This window comes from Prionailurus bengalensis, chromosome C2, assembly GCF_016509475.1.
Source record: "Prionailurus bengalensis isolate Pbe53 chromosome C2, Fcat_Pben_1.1_paternal_pri, whole genome shotgun sequence".
Classification (NCBI taxonomy): Eukaryota; Metazoa; Chordata; class Mammalia; order Carnivora; family Felidae; genus Prionailurus; species Prionailurus bengalensis.
Genome location: NC_057350.1, coordinates 108,736,276 through 108,752,179, shown reverse-complemented (window position 1 = coordinate 108,752,179; position 15,904 = coordinate 108,736,276). Strand labels below are relative to the sequence as shown.

The 15,904-nt window shown below is 35.5% G+C and overlaps 1 protein-coding gene across 2 annotated transcripts in view; it reads left to right on the top strand.

Annotated features, from left to right (window-relative positions):
* Nucleotides 1–15,904, top strand: part of LEKR1 (leucine, glutamate and lysine rich 1) — a 185,210-nt gene that overhangs the window by 86,178 nt on the left and 83,128 nt on the right. For both annotated transcript variants that reach the window (XM_043595048.1, XM_043595049.1), the window contains one exon: nt 703–888. In XM_043595048.1, coding sequence (XP_043450983.1) covers nt 703–888 — 186 coding nt within the window. The remainder of the gene's footprint in view (nt 1–702; nt 889–15,904) is intronic.

Sequence of the window (15,904 nt, the reverse complement as noted above, 5' to 3'; positions counted from 1 at the left end):
TAATATGTTCCATGCATTTCTCACAAAATTATATAAAATTAGCACATTTAAATCTACATAATGCTGTGAAGGCATATTTTTATTAAACTTAATCTAAGTAGATAGAATAATGACAAGTGATTGCTATGATAAAATTCTGGTCTCATTTTGAGTGGACAAAGTATTATTAGAATCATTAAGCTCTATTAACTAATACTTTCTGCCCATAAATTTATTAGTTTTAGACACTGAATCCTTTTATTCCTCTCCACCCCTACTGTCTTTCTTCATAATTTGTATAGAATGTACCCTAATTACTCTCCTAGAAATGTCACCCAACCAGCTCACGCTAGCACATTTAAATGTACTTTTCTGAATCATGTTGCCAAGAAAACAATTTAATTTCAATAAAACTCAGAACATTATGCAGATATTGTGTTATTCATTTATGTGAGCATTTAAAAAGCAAGATGGATTGCCATTTAATACAATTTAAAGGCTAACCTACTAAAACTTTTCATGCATCATTTAGCAATGCAATCCTTCTTCTTTCTTTTTCAGAATAACTACTAAATTTAAATTTTTTGGTTAGGTGTCATTCTACTGACACAAAAGTTATCTTGACTTTCAACTATTGATTTTCTAGAAGAAAATAATCATTCTACAGGGAAATGATTTATGATTCAATTTTGTCTATTTGCAAACTTTGACTTTTCTATACAGAAATAGAGATACTAAAGAAAAGTTTGACAGTGTCCCAGAGAAATAAGATGTGCCTTGAAGAGGAAATGAAAAATCTGAAATTGTTGTCAGATGCAGCCATACTGAGGTCTCAGCAGATTCAGACATCCCAACAACAGGAAGCAAACTTGCAAACCAGATGCCATGACTTGGAAAAAGAAGTACTAGGTAAAAGAGAATGATTTTATTTGCTGTTGTTAGCAACTGGCCATAACAAAGAGGTATTTACATTTTTATTTCTTTTATAATCACAACAAAATCTTGTTTTAATTAGTGTTGCAAATATGGCTAATTACTAGTAACTAAATCAATAACTGTGTCTGTGATCAATATTATACTATCATCCCTTCTGATTCTGCCATTGAGAGTGAATGCCATTCACACTTAAGTGAATATATTCCTTCATTTTCCCAAAGGAAAAATTAAAAACTGTGTTTGGTGGGGCGCCTGGGTGGCTCAGTCGGTTAAGCGTCCGACCTCGGCTCAGGTCATGATCTCGTGGTTGGTGGGTTCGAGCCCCGCGTTGGGCTCTGTGCTGACAGCTCAGAGCCTGGAGCCTGTTTCAGATTCTGTGTCTCCCTCTTTCTCTGACCCTCCCCGGTTCATGCTCTCTCTCTCTGTCTCAAAAATAAACAAATGTTAAAAAAAAATTTAGAAAAAAACCTGTGTTTGGGGCACTATGGGCAAAGGTTTTAAATTTCTACCTGAGAGGAATGAGTGTCTTGGCACCATGGAATTTGTACTTTTCCCTAAAGGCAATAGGAATCCTTGAAAATTCATAATCAATTTTCATTCAAGGAGAACACTATAATACAAGCAGTGTTTTAGCAAAATTAAGTTATTACAATGATTGGGGGTGTTCCAGATAATCAAGAAATTGGAGCTAGGTAGCCATTTAAAAAATATCTTTGCTGGTAACCCAGGCCCGAGACTAACTGTAACAAACTGAAGTAGGAAGGGAACTACATTTTTTGGGTCCTAATATGTACTGTATGTAAATTACTTCTGTCAATTGCCACAGGGATCATGAAAAACAGGTATAATTGTCCCATCTTGCAGAGAAGAGAATCAAAGCCTAGAAAGGTAACAAGCCTGTTTTCACATAGCTGGTAAATGGTAGGGAGTGAAAGAGTTCAGATTCCAAGACTCGTGCTCATCGCACTGTGTCTCCTTGGTCATTTCCGTGGCCACAATGGGAAAACCAAGATAGAATCAAGATTGAGCAGACTACCCAGGATTAGAGAGGTGAACATCTGGCTAAGTAGACAGGGAGAGAAGGAAGTCACAGAGGACTCTGAATCTCTTTTCTTGAGAGTATTTAATGATGGGAGCACACCACAGACTAGGAAATCTGGAGAGAAAGTGGTGCTGGAATGGAAAATAAGGACTCGTTACGTGAAGTTGGAGCAGATATCAAATATTTTAATTTTCCCTTCTGTGAATTACCTATTTATAGATTTTGCCAATTTTCTATTGCATTATTGGAATTTTCCTTGATAATTTTTAAGAGCAGTTTGTATAATGTAGTAATTATAATCTATATTCGTTTTTTTTCTAATGTATAATTTGTTGACTTTTTATGGTAAATTTTACTACCAAAATTTTTCATTTTGATGTGATCAAATGATGTGTCTTGTATTGTTTTTGGTTAGTTTTGGTTAAAACATTCTTAAATTGTACAGATAGTCTCGAGGTTTCTTTTTACACTTAAGTCATTAATCCATGTAAGATTTATTTTTTATATGGTATGAGATATGGGGGATTAGTTTTATTCTTTCAAAATGGATAACCAGTTGTATCAGTATTGTATATTAAATAATCCATCCTTTTACACTGAATAGAACTATTTGTCATATGTTAAAATTTTATATATGTTAGCATTGATTACTGTGTTCTCTTATGTTCCACAAATTTATTTGATATACCATTCATATGTATTCATTTGAATATAGTGACTTAATAGCATAATCTCATAGCTGGTAAATCCTTTCTCTTTCTACTGTTCTTACTTTTTAAATATATACGTGGAGGAGTTAGTCTTCAATTTGAATTTTTTAAGATCCTGTATTTACTTCTAATCCAAAGACTAATTGATACTTAGCAAAGTTTTTCTCCTCCAGTCTTTATACTTTTCTTACATATTTATATTTACAAGAAGTTATTCTTCCACATGAAATTAAGGTAATTTCATTTAATTCTAATCCCAACAGAGATTCTAGCTGGAATTGCATTAGATTTACATATTAAATTTTGGAGAATTGGCATTTTTAGTGATATTAAGTCTCAATATTGTAAAAGTCTTCTCATTCAAGAATATAGTATGTCCTTTCATTTCTTTAAGCTTTTTTTGTTTTTGATTATGATTTCTTAGTTTTATTTGGCTGTTACTTTTTCCTTCTTGTTAAATTTATGACTGTCATGTTTTTGCATCTACTATAAGTGGACTTTCTTCACTATTTCAGTCTCTTGGTATTTTGTTTTTGTTTTGGTGCCAAAACGTGCTTTTATTATAGCACAGAGACAGGACAAGTAGGCAGAAAGAGTTGCACTGGGATTGTGAGGAGTAATTGGTTATATAGTTTTTAGTTAGTGGGGGTTAGGGATAAGGTAAGTCTCTAAGGAATTTGAGCATGTTAAAAAGGAAGGTCTCCAGGATCTTGGAGGGCTGTTGTTAAGATAAGGTTGCTTTTAGTCTTTAATGAAACATCAACAGTAAAATAGCCATGAATTCCTTGAGGAATGTCACACTCTGCATGTCTCAGGAATTTATAAGTGGGGGGTTGCAAGTTGTAAAGAGATGATTTTAGCCCCATTTCTCTTACCTTTGTTCTCTTCATCATTTGCCCCCTGAATTACTTGACCCTTAAATCTTTAAGGTTGCTGAGGGTGAAAGGTCTTATCTTCTGTAACTTTTTGCTGCTGAATAGGGGCATTGGTCATTTGGGGTTATAGGAATTGTTAAAAGCAGAGGCAGCCAAATCCAAGGTAGACAACATATATGAATCTCCTTGAGTAGAAAAGATTATCTGTCCACTTGAAGTTATGCCACTGAGGGAGTCTGGGCACCAGGTGGAGAGACATTTAAAAGACAGCAAAACACGATTGAAATTATTATGAGAAAAAGAAGCCCAATAAAGAGACCTTTGATAGTTGACCAAAATCCTCCAGTTCAGGAGTTTAACCAATTATTAAAGGAGAGGGAGAGATTGTTTAAAGTGGCAATTTGAGGGGCACCTGGGTGGGTCAGTCGGTTGGGCATCTGGCTTTGGCTCAGGTAGTGATCTCACAGTTCGTGGGTTTAAGCCTTGCGTTGGGCTCTGTGCTGACAGCTCGGGGCTTGGAGTCTACTTCAGATTCTGTGTTTTACTCTCTCTCCACCCTTCCCTCTCTCTCTCTTTCTCAAAAAAATAAATAAAACATTGGGGTGCTTGGGTGGTTCAGTCGATTAGGTTGCCGACTTCAGCTCAGGTCATGATCTATAGGCCTGTGAGTTCGAGCCCCACATCAGGCTCTGTGCTGGCAGCTGGGAGCCTGGAGTCGGCTTCGAATTCTGTGACTCCCTAGCTCTCTGCCCCTCCCCTGTGCGCTCTCTCTCTCTCAAAAGTAAACATTAAAAAAATTTTTTTTAAATAAAACATTAAAAAAATTTTAAGAAGTGTCAATTTGAGCACAATTAGCAATCCTGTTACATTTTGGTGATAATCTGGAATATATATGTAGCATTCAGTGTTTATGATGGCATATGTTCCACCCATGCTGCAGTTAAAACATCTAATACCATTTTATTTTGTAGAACTGCTTTATGAATGAGTTATTTCAGTGTTTAATATTGTAATGCTATTTGAGAGTCACGTAAGGACTTAATCGTGTAGCAGGTGGTGTTAGCCATGATATAGACTCTGTTTTGTTTAGCAAGCAATCAGGTAATTAATAAGAGACACTTCTACAGAAACAAAAGAAAAATATAGGTTAATGGTTGGAGCAAATTACAAACCCAGTGTCTGGGTCTTGAGTGCTCCTAGTGAAAGATTTTCAGATGTCAGGCTTGAAGCATTCTCATATGGTGTGGGAACAGGCAGCAGGAATCAGATGAGTCTTTCTGGTTTGTAATTTAAGTGTCTCTGGTGATCATTTTGACCCATAGAGCAGGCACAAAGATTGTCTATACACAAGTTTTGTGGCAATTTCTCTAAAGCTGAACTCAAGTTGTCCAGCATCAGTTTTCAGTGTTTTAGGAAAAAGGACAGTTTTAGTTAAAAGAATGGAAGAAAATTGAAATCTTCATATTTGTTGATAGAATAAGGAAAGGTTATTGATTTTTGTGTATTTGTCTTATACCCATCAACTTTATAAAATCCTCATATTCTAGTAGTTTTTTTACTAGTATCTCTTGGATTATCTAGTTTTACAATTGTATCACCTACTCAATACCCGCCCAAAAAGAGTTCATCTATTTTTTTCCAGTGTTTATATCTGTTATTTTATTTTCTTATCTTGTTAATATCTTATGAAGTTCATTTGAACCCCTCAGACTTTGTTAAATAATAATGACATTGAACATCCATATCTACTTACTGATTTTAATTGAAATTATTTGGTGCTTTGCCACTTGGAATTATGTTTGATGTTTTTGGTAAATATTTATTTTTAATTAACTATTTTACTTGTATTCCAATTTTAGTTAGATGTTTTAAATGAAATGCTGTTGGATTTTGTTAAGTGCCTCTCAGCATCTATTGATATAATAGTGTTTTTTCTCCTTTAACCAACTGGTAAAATGGACTAGTATTATTGAATTTCTTGATGTTGAAGTGTCTTTGCTTTCATGGAATAAGCCATGCATCATTTACTTTTTGAATATATCATTTGCTACATGTATATATTTTATTTGTAAATTTTGTGCATATATATTAATAAATGAGATTGGTTTATAAGGTTTTTTTTACTAGCAAGTACTAATTTTATTAGAGCTTTGCATTAAAATTAAGTGAACATCATAAATAAACAGGTTTAATCACATGAATTATCCGTTTTTTAAAGTTAGATAAAACTTGACCTGAACCACATATCATTAGGTAAAATTCAATTATGAACTCCTTTGATTTCAGTACGTCTTTGAATGGTATTTAGTATTTTCAGAGTTGTCTGTGGTAATTGACTATTTGAATATTCAGTTCTTCTCACATCAGTTTTGATTCTTTATATTTGGATGGTAAATTATTCAATTTTCTCTAAGATTTCAAATTTATATCCATAATATGGAATGCAATACTCTTATTTTAAAATATTCCCTCTGGGGGCGCCTGGGTGGCGCAGTCGGTTAAGCGTCCGACTTCAGCCAGGTCACGATCTCCTGGTCCGTGAGTTCGAGCCCCGCGTCGGGCTCTGTGCTGATGGCTCAGAGCCCGGAGCCTGTTTCCGATTCTGTGTCTCCCTCTCTCTCTGCCCCTCCCCCGTTCATGCTCTGTCTCTCTCTGTCCCAAAAATAAATAAAAAAAAAAACGTTGAAAAAAAAAAAATATTCCCTCTGTCTGTGATTAGGCCTGATATCTGATTTTTAATCTTGTCTATTTTTCGTTTATCTTTTATTATTTATCAGGCTTGCAAGGCCTTCATTTTTTAGTCTTTTCAAAGAACTAGCCTTTGTATTTTTTATGCTATTACTTTTATTTTCTATAACATTACTTTCCATCTCTATATTTATTAATTTCCTATTCCTAGTTTCTTTTTATTTTTTGTTTTTATTTTTCAGACTTCTGAAGGGAATACTTCGTTCTTTTATTTCTCATCTTTTTTTGTTCAATGATAGAGGCATTTGAAGGAATGAATTTTCCTATGAGTAAAATTTTATCTATGTCTCATATATTCAATATGAATTATTCTTCTTTTCAATACTGTCTAAGTACTGTGTAATTTCTAATTTTTTCTTTGGTGAAAGGGTTATCTAGGAGTATATTTCTGAATTTCTAAGTATGTAGTTAATTATTTGGGGAAGGAGTTACTTTCTTATTATTTATTTAACTTGAGAGTGTTCTGACTAAATAATGTGACTTACAATACCTTTTTGAATTTGTGGAGCTCTCCTGTATGTTGAATACATGATCTAGTGCTATAGATATTCCTTAAAAATACAAAATGTAATTCTCAGCTTCATGGTTATAATGGTATCTCAGCTGATTATAGGATTCTTGAGTTCTTTTCTCTTAGTACACTGTGGATGTTCTTCTAGCTTTCAGTGTTGCAAATGTTACTGCAGCTCTGATTCTTTTTCCTTTAAAGGTACTTCATTCTTTAGCCTGAAAACTTGTTAGATTTTTATTTCTCTTGTTTTTTTTTTTTCTCTTTTTCTTCACTGGGCTTCAGTTGGATCACTCATAATCCTTGGTTCATGACACATATGTACTGGCTGGGACTTCATGTACAATCTTGAATATAATAATAATAGTGGGCATCCTTATCTCATTCACAGTTTAAAAAAATACACTGCTGAATAACTTTTGGTTTTAAGCAGAAATTATAATGAATGTAAAATATCTAGAGAATGATATTAAAAGCACTATATATCAACACTTGTGGAATACAGCCAAAGAAGTGTTTTCAGGGAGATGTATAGCTTTAGGAGTCATATAAGAAGGAAAGGACAGGGACACCTGAATGGCTCAGTTGGTTGAGCATCGACTCGATTTCAGCTCAGGTTGTGATTTGGAGTCTGCTTAAGATTCTCTCTTTCTCTCCCCCCCATGCCGCCCCCCTCTCCCTCTGCCCCCCCCCCACATGCTCTCTCACTCTCTCTAAAATTTAAAAAAAAAAAAAAGAAAAAAGGAAAGAACAAACTCAAATAACAGAAGAAAAAATAATAAAAATAATACCAGCAGTGAGTGAAATGGAAAAGAGATGATAAAGAAGACCAGAAAAACAAAGCATTGATATTTTTTTAAAAAACCAACAAAGTAGACCTTTGGCAAGTTTAATCAGAAGATGAGAGAAAATACAAATGTAAAATGTGAGTAGTGAAAGAGGGGCAGTTACTACAGATAAAGGGTAAAAAAATAATAATAAAAGTGGATGCTGTCAACAATCTTATGCCAACAACTGTGAAGCCTTAGATGAAATGGATATACTATTAGAAAACTATATCTTACCAAGACTTACTCAAAAAAATTAAATGGCCCTATAACTATTAAAGAGATTGGAGCAATGTCTTCTCACAAAGAAAAAACAAATTTTTTAACAAGCAATCTACCAACTTTCAGGGAACAAAAGTCTTTTTTTTTTAAATATATGAAATTTATTGTCAGATTGGTTTCCATACAACACCCGGTGCTCATCCCAAAAGGTGCCCTCCTCAATACCCATCACCCACCCTCTCCTCCCTCCCACCCCCCATCAACCCTCAGTTTGTTCTCAGTTTTTAACAGTCTCTTATGCTTTGGCTCTCTCCCACTCTAACCTCTTTTTTTTTTTTTTTTTTACAAAAGTCTTAACGTTATACAGTATTTTCTTTCCTTTTTTTAAAATTTTTAATTAATTAATTTTTTTTTTAATTTTTTTTTTTCAACGTTTATTTATTTTTGGGACAGAGAGAGACAGAGCATGAACGGGGGAGGGTCAGAGAGAGAGGGAGACACAGAATCGGAAACAGGCTCCAGGCTCTGAGCCGTCAGCCCAGAGCCCGACGCGGGGCTCGAACTCACGGACCGCGAGATCGTGACCTGGCTGAAGTCGGACGCTTAACCGACTGCACCACCCAGGCGCCCCTAATTAATTTTTTTAATTTACATCCAAATTAGTTAGCATATAGTGCAACAATGATTTCAGGAGTAGATTCCTTAGTGCCCCTTACCCATTTAGCCCATCCCTTCTCCCAGAACCCCTCCAGTAACCCTGTTTGTTCTCCATATTTATGAGTCTCTTATGTTTTGTCCCCCTCCCTGTTTTTATGTTATTTTTGCTTCCCTTCCCTTATGTTCATCTGTTTTGTCTCTTAAAGTCCTCATGTGAGTGAAGTAATATGGTATTTGTCTTTCTCTGACTGATTAATTTCACTTAGCATAATACCCTCTAGTTCCATGCACGTAGTTACAAATGGCAAGATTTCATTCTTTTTGATTGCCGAGTAATACTCCATTGTATATATATATACCGCCTCTTCTTTATCCATTCATCCATTGATGGACATTTGGGCTCTTTCCATACTTTGGCTATTGTTAATAGTGCTGCTATAGACATTGGGATGCATGTGTCCCTTCGAAACAGCATACCTGTATCCCTTGGATAAATACCTAGTAGTGCCATTGCTGGGTTGTAGGGTAGTTCTATTTTTAGTTTTTTGAGGAACCTCCATACTGTTTTCCAGAGTGGCTGCACCAGCTTGCATTGCAACCAAGAATGCAAGAGATCCTCTTTCTCCTCATCCTCGCCAACATCTGTTGTTGCCTGAGTTGTTAATGTTAGCCGTTCCAACAGGTATAAGGTGGTATCTCGTTGTGGTTTTGATTTGTATTGCCCTGAGGATGAGTGATGTTGAACATTTTTTCATGTGTTGGTTGGCCATCTGGATGTCTTCTTTGGAAAAGTGTCTATTCATGTCTTTTGCCCATTTCTTCACTGGATTATTTGTTTTTTGGGTGTTGAGTTTGAGAAGTTCTTATAGATGTTGGATACTAACCCTTTGTCTGATATGTCACTTGCAAATATCTTCTCCCATTCCATCGGTTGCCTTTTAGTTTTGCTGATTGTTTCCTTTGCTGTGCAGAAGCTTTTTATTTTGATGAGGTCCCAATAGTTCATTTTTGCTTTTGTTTCCCATGCCTCCGGAGACATGTTGAGTAAGAAGTTGCTGTGGCCAAGATAAAAGAGGTTTTTGCCTTCTTTCTCCTTGAGGAATTTGATGGCTTCCTGTCTTACATTTAGGTCTTTCATCCATTTTGAGTTTATTTTTGTGTATGGTGTAAGAAAGTGGTCCAGGTTCATTATTCTGCATGTCTCTGTCCAGTTTTCACAGCACCACTTGCTGAAGAGACTGTCTTTATTCCATAGGATATTCTTTCTTGCTTTGTCAAAGATTAGTTGGCCATATGTTTGTGGGTCCCTTTCTGGGTTCTCTATTCTATTCCATTGATCTGAGTGTCTGTTCTTGTGCCAGTACCATACTATCTTGATGATTACAGCTTTGTAGTATAGCCAAAGTCCGGGATTGTGATGCCTCCTGCTTTGGTTTTCTTTTTCAAAATTGCTTTGGCTATTCGGGATCTTTTCTGGATCCATACAATTTTTAGGATTATTTGTGCTAGCTCTCTGAAGAATGCTGATTTTTTTTTGATAGGGATTGCATTGACTGTGTAGATTTCTTTGGGTAGTATCAACATTTTAACAATATTTGTTCTTCCTATCCAGAAGCATGGAATATTGTTCCTTTTTTTGTGTGTGTTTTCTTCAATTTCTTTCATAAGCTTTCTATAGTTTACAGTGTATAGATTTTTCACCTCTTTGGTTAGATTTATTCCTAGGTATTTTATGGTTTTGGTGCAATTGTAAATGGGATCGATTCCTTGATTTCTCTTTCTGTTGCTTCATTGTTGGTGAATAGGAATGCAACCGATTTCTGTGAGTTGATTTTATATACTGCTGCTTTGCTGAATTCATGAATCAGTTCTAGCAGTTTTTTGGTGGAATCTTTAGGGTTTTACATATAGAGTATCAGGTCATCTGTGAAGAGTGAAAGTTTGACCTCTTTCTGGCTGATTTGGATACCTTTTATTTTTTGTGTTGTCTGATTGCTGAGGCTAAGACTTCCAATATTCTGTTGAATAACAGTGGTGAGAGTGGACATCCCTGTATTGCTCCTGACCTTAGGGGGAAAGCTCTCAGTTTTTCCCCATTGAGGATGATATTAACATTGGGTCGTTCATATATGGCTTTTTTTTTTTAAGTTTTTATTTATTTTTGGGACAGAGAGAGACAGAGCATGAATGGGGGAGGGGCAGAGAGAGAGGGAGACACAGAATCGGAAACAGGCTCCAGGCTCCGAGCCATCAGCCCAGAGCCTGACGCGGGGCTCGAACTCACGGACCGCGAGATCGTGACCTGGCTGAAGTCGGACGCTTAACCGACTGCGCCACCCAGGCGCCCCCATATATGGCTTTTATGATCTCAAGGTGTGATCCTTCTATGCCTACTTTCTTGAGGGTTTTTGTCAAGAAAGGATGCTGTATTTTGTCAAATGCTTTCTCTGCATCTATTGAGAGGATCATATGGTTCTTTTCCTTTCTTTTATTGATGTGATGAATCACATTAATTGTTTTGCGGATATTGAACCAGCCCTGCATCCCAGGTATAAATCCTGCTTGATCGTGGTGAATAATTTTTTTAATGTATTGTTGGATCTGTTTGGCTAATATCTTGTTGAGAATTTTTGCATCCATGTTCATCAGGGAAATTGGTCTAATAGAAGTTCTCCTTTTTAGTGGGGTCTCTGGTTTTGGAATCAAGGTAATCCTGGCTTCATAGAGTTTGGAAGTTTTCCTTCCATTTCTATTTTTTGGAACTGCTTCAAGAGAATAGGTGCTAACTCTTCCTTAAATGTTTGGTAGAATTCCCTTGGAAAGCCATCTGGCCCTGGACCCTTGTTTTTTGGGAGATTTTTGATTACTAATTCAATTTCCTTACTGGTGATGGGTCTGTTCAAACTTTCTATTTCTTCCTGTTTCGGTTTTGGTAGTATATATGTTTCTAGGAATTTGTCCATTTCTTCCAGATTGCCCATTTTATTGGCATATAATTGCTGATAATATTCTCTTATTATTGTTTTTATTTCTGCTGTGTTGGTTATGATCTCTCCTCTTTCATTTTTTATTTTATTTATTTGGGTCCTTTCCTTTTTCTTTTTGATCAAACTGGCTAGTGGTTTTATCAATTTTGTTAATTCTTTCAAAGAACCAGCTTCTGGGTTCATTGATCTGTTCTACTGGTTTGTTTTTGTTTTTGTTTTTGTTTTTTGTTTTGTTTTGATAGCATTAATTTGTGCTCTGATCTTTATTATTTCCTGTCTTCTGCTGGTTTAGGGTTTTATTTGCTGGTTTTTTTCAAGCTCTTCAAGGTGTAAGGTTAGGTTGTATATCTGAGATCTTTCTTCCTTCTTTAGGAAGGCCTGGATTGGTATATGCTTTCCTCTTATGACCACCTTTGCTGTGTCCCCAAGGTTTTGGGTTGTGGTGTTATCATTTTCATTGGCTTCCATATACTTTCTAATTTCCTCTTTAACTTCTCGGTTAGCCCATTCATTCTTTAGTAGGATGTTTTTCAGTTTCCAAGTATTTGTTACCTTTCCAAATTTTTTCTTGTGGTTGATTTCAAGTTTCATAGCATTGTGGTCTGAAAATATGCACAGTATGATCTTGATCTTTTTGTACTTGCTGAGAGCTGATTTGTGTCCCAGTATGTGGTCTATTCTGGAGAATGTTCCATGTGCACTGGAGAAGAATGTATATTCTGCTGCTTTAGGATGAAATGTTCTGAATATATCTGTTAAGTCCACCTGGTCCAGTGTGTCATTTAAAGCCATTATTTCCTTGTTGATTTTTTGATCAGATGATCTGACCATTGCTGTGAGTGTGGTTTTGAAATCTCCTACTATTATGATATTTTCAATGAATTTCTTTATGTTTGTGATTAATTGATTTATATATTTAGGTTCTTCCACATTTGGTGCATCAGTGTTTACAATTGTTAGGTCTTGGTGGATAGACCCCTTGATTATGATATAATGCCCTTCTGCATCTCTTGACACAGTCTTTATTTTAAAGTATGGATTGTCTGGTATAAGTGTGGCTACTCTGGCTTTCTTTTGTTGACCATTAGCATGATAGATGGTTCTCCATCCCCTTTCTTTCAATCTGAAGGTGTCTTTAGGTCTCAAGTGGGTCTCTTGTAAGCAGCATACAGATGGATCTTGTTTTCTTATCCATTCTGTTACCCTGTGTCTTTTGATTGGAGCATTGAGTCCATTGACATTTATAATGAGTACTGAAAGATACGAATTTATTGCCATTATGTTGTTTGTAGAGTTGGAGTTTCTGGTGGTGTTCTCTGGCCCTTTCTAATCTTTGTTGCTTTTGGTCTTTATTTATTTTATATTTTCCTCTTTTCTCCCCTCAGAGAGTCCCCCTTAAAATTTCTTGCAGGGCTGGTTTAGTGGTCACAGACTCCTTTAATTTTTGTTTGGGAAACTTTATCTCACCTTCTATTTTGAATGATGGCCTTGCTGGGTAAAGAATTCTTGGCTGCATATTTTTCTAATTCAGCACATTGAATATATCCTGCCATTCCCTTCTGACCTGCCAAGTTTCTGTGGATAGGTCTGCTGCAAACCTGATCTGTCTTCCCTTGTAGGTTAAGGACTTTTTTTTCCTTGCTGCTTTCATGATTCTCTCCTTGCCTGAGTCTTTTGTGAATTTGACTATGATATGCCTTGTTGATGGTCAGTTTTTGTTGAATCTAATGGGGGTCCTCTGTGCTTCCTGGATTTTGATGTCTGTGTCTTTCCCCAGGTTAGGAAAGTTTTCGGCTATGATTTGCTCACAGTTCACTGATTTCTCTAATTCTTAAATCATGCTCTTTTGCCTTAATGTCCCTCTTTTTTTCTGTTTCATTATTCTCCATCAGTTTGTCCTCTGTATCGCTAATTCTCTGTTCTGCCTCATCCATCCTTGCCGCCGTGGCATCAATCCGTGATTGCAGCTCAGTTATAGCATTTTTTATTTCATCCTGACTAGTTTTACTTCTTTAATCTCCACAGAAAGGGATTCTAACCTATTTTCCACTCCAGCTAGTATTCTTATTATCATGATTCTAAATTCTGGTTCAGACATCTTGCTTGTGTCTGTTTGGTTAAATCCCTGGCTGTCATTTCTTCCTGCTCTTTCTTTTGGGGTGAATTCCTTCGTTTCATCATTTTGAAGGGAGAAAAGGAATTAATTAAGTAGAAAAAATTAAAATTAAAAAAATATTAAAAGTAAAACATTAAACACACACACACACAAATCGAATAAATGATGCTAGATCCTAGGTGTGTTTTGGTCTGGGTGTTGAAAGTGCCTTGATAGATTAGAGAAAAAAAGGGGGGGGTGGAAAAAGGAAATTGTTTGCAAATTTGAAAAATGAATACACTGAATTAGACTAAAATGAAATGATGGAAGTAAACTAGAATTTGAAAATTTACACAAAAGTAAAGAATATAGTAGAAAAAATTTAAAAGTATTTCTAATGAAAATTAAAAATGAAAAATGAATTTTTTTCTTTCTATATTCAAGAAAAAGAAAAGAAATGAAAAAGAAAAAAAAAGGAAATTGTTTGGGGTGCCTGGGTGGCTCAGTCAGTTAAGTGTTGACTTTGGTTCAGGTCATGATCTCACATCTTGTGAGTTCAAGCCCCGTGTTGGGCTCTGTGCTGACAGCTCAGAGCCTGGAGCCTGTTTCGGATTTTGTGTCTCCCTCTCTGTCTGCTCCTCCCCTACTCGTGCTCTCTCTCTCTCTCTCTCTCTCTCTCAAAAATAAATATTAAAAAAAGAGGAAATCGTTTGAAAATTTGAAACAGTGAATACACTTTAGTAGACTAAAATAAAATGATGGAAGTAAAATAGAATTTGAAAAATTTACATGAAAGTAAAAAATATAGTAAAAAATTAAAGAAAAATATTTTTAATAAAAATTGAGAATAAGAATGAATTTTTTCTCTTTCTGTATTCAAGAAAGAGAAAAGAAATGAAAAAGAAAAAAGAAAAAAAAAAGGAAATCATTTAAAAATTTGAAAAAGTGGATACACTGAAGTATACAAATGATGGAAGTAAAATAGAATTTGAAAAAATTTACACAAAAGTAAAAAATATAGTAAAAAATATTAAAGAAAAATATTTTTAATAAAAATTGAAAATAAAAACGATTTTTTTCTCTTTCTGCTGAATTCTTTGGTTCAGGTTGTACAGATTGTTGTGTTAATCCTCAGATAAGTTTTCTAGGTGTGCAGGATGGCTTAGTTTTGGTCTGGCTGTATTTCATGGACTTGAGACACACAAAAAACTTCCATGCTGTTCTGCCATCTTGGCTCCCTCTTACAGTGTTTTTTAAGCAGTTGAAAACTGGGGACTGTTTCCAGACTCAGTCTATAAGTCCAAGGCAACTCTGTTACCAAAATCAGACAAAGATATTAAAAGGAATATTATAGGTCTATTTATATTATGAATATCAATGTAAGAATGTTAATGTATGTTTGATATTTTTAGAAATATTTTGATCCACCTGAGTGTATTACCTATTTAGAAAATTAAATAAAGTTATAAATAAAACTAGGGATGCCAAGCTATTTATTTTAGACTCAGGAGGACAAATTTAAAACAGCTTTGCTAAAATATGCACTTCACACTTATAAATGACTTTCTTCAAAATGCAAGTTTTCCTTTAAAACAAAGATTATCATTCTGGTTTCTCTAATATTTCATTCTTTTAATATGGCTTAGAAAAAATGAAGTTTCAGGAGCACCTGTGTGGCTCAGTTGGTTGGGCGTCTGACTTCAGCTCAGGTTATGATCTCACAGTTTGTGAGTTCAAGCCCCGTGTCGGGCTCTGTGCTGATAGCTCAGAACCTGGAGCTTGCTTCAGATTCTGTGTCTCCCTCTCTCTGCCCCTCCCCTTCTCATGCTCTGTCTCTGTCTCAAAAATAAATAAAAACATTAAAAATTTTTTTAATTAAAAAAAATTTAAAAAGCAGTTTCTTTGAATATTATGGTTTCCTAGAAAAACAGTAAAACATTGGAGAACATGATATCTTATATTATTTTAAGAAACTATAATATATATAATATTCCCTGATCCCCCTAACTCCTCCTCTGGTCCTGAATACTGGTTGGTGTTGGCATGAATTCGTGACTGCTTTTTTTTTTTTTTTAATGTTTTATTTTTTTTTTTGAGAGAGAGAGAGTGAGCATGAGCAGGGGTGGGGCAGAAAGAGAAAGGGAGTCACAGAATCTGAAGCAGGCTCCAGCTCTGAGCTGTCAGCACAGAGCCTGACACGGGGCTTGAACTCAAAAGATGTGAGATCATGACCTGAGCCAAAGTTGACACTTAACCGACTGAGCCACCCAGGTGCCCCAGATTTGTGACTTCTTCTTTTGCTTGGTGTTGTTCTTTGG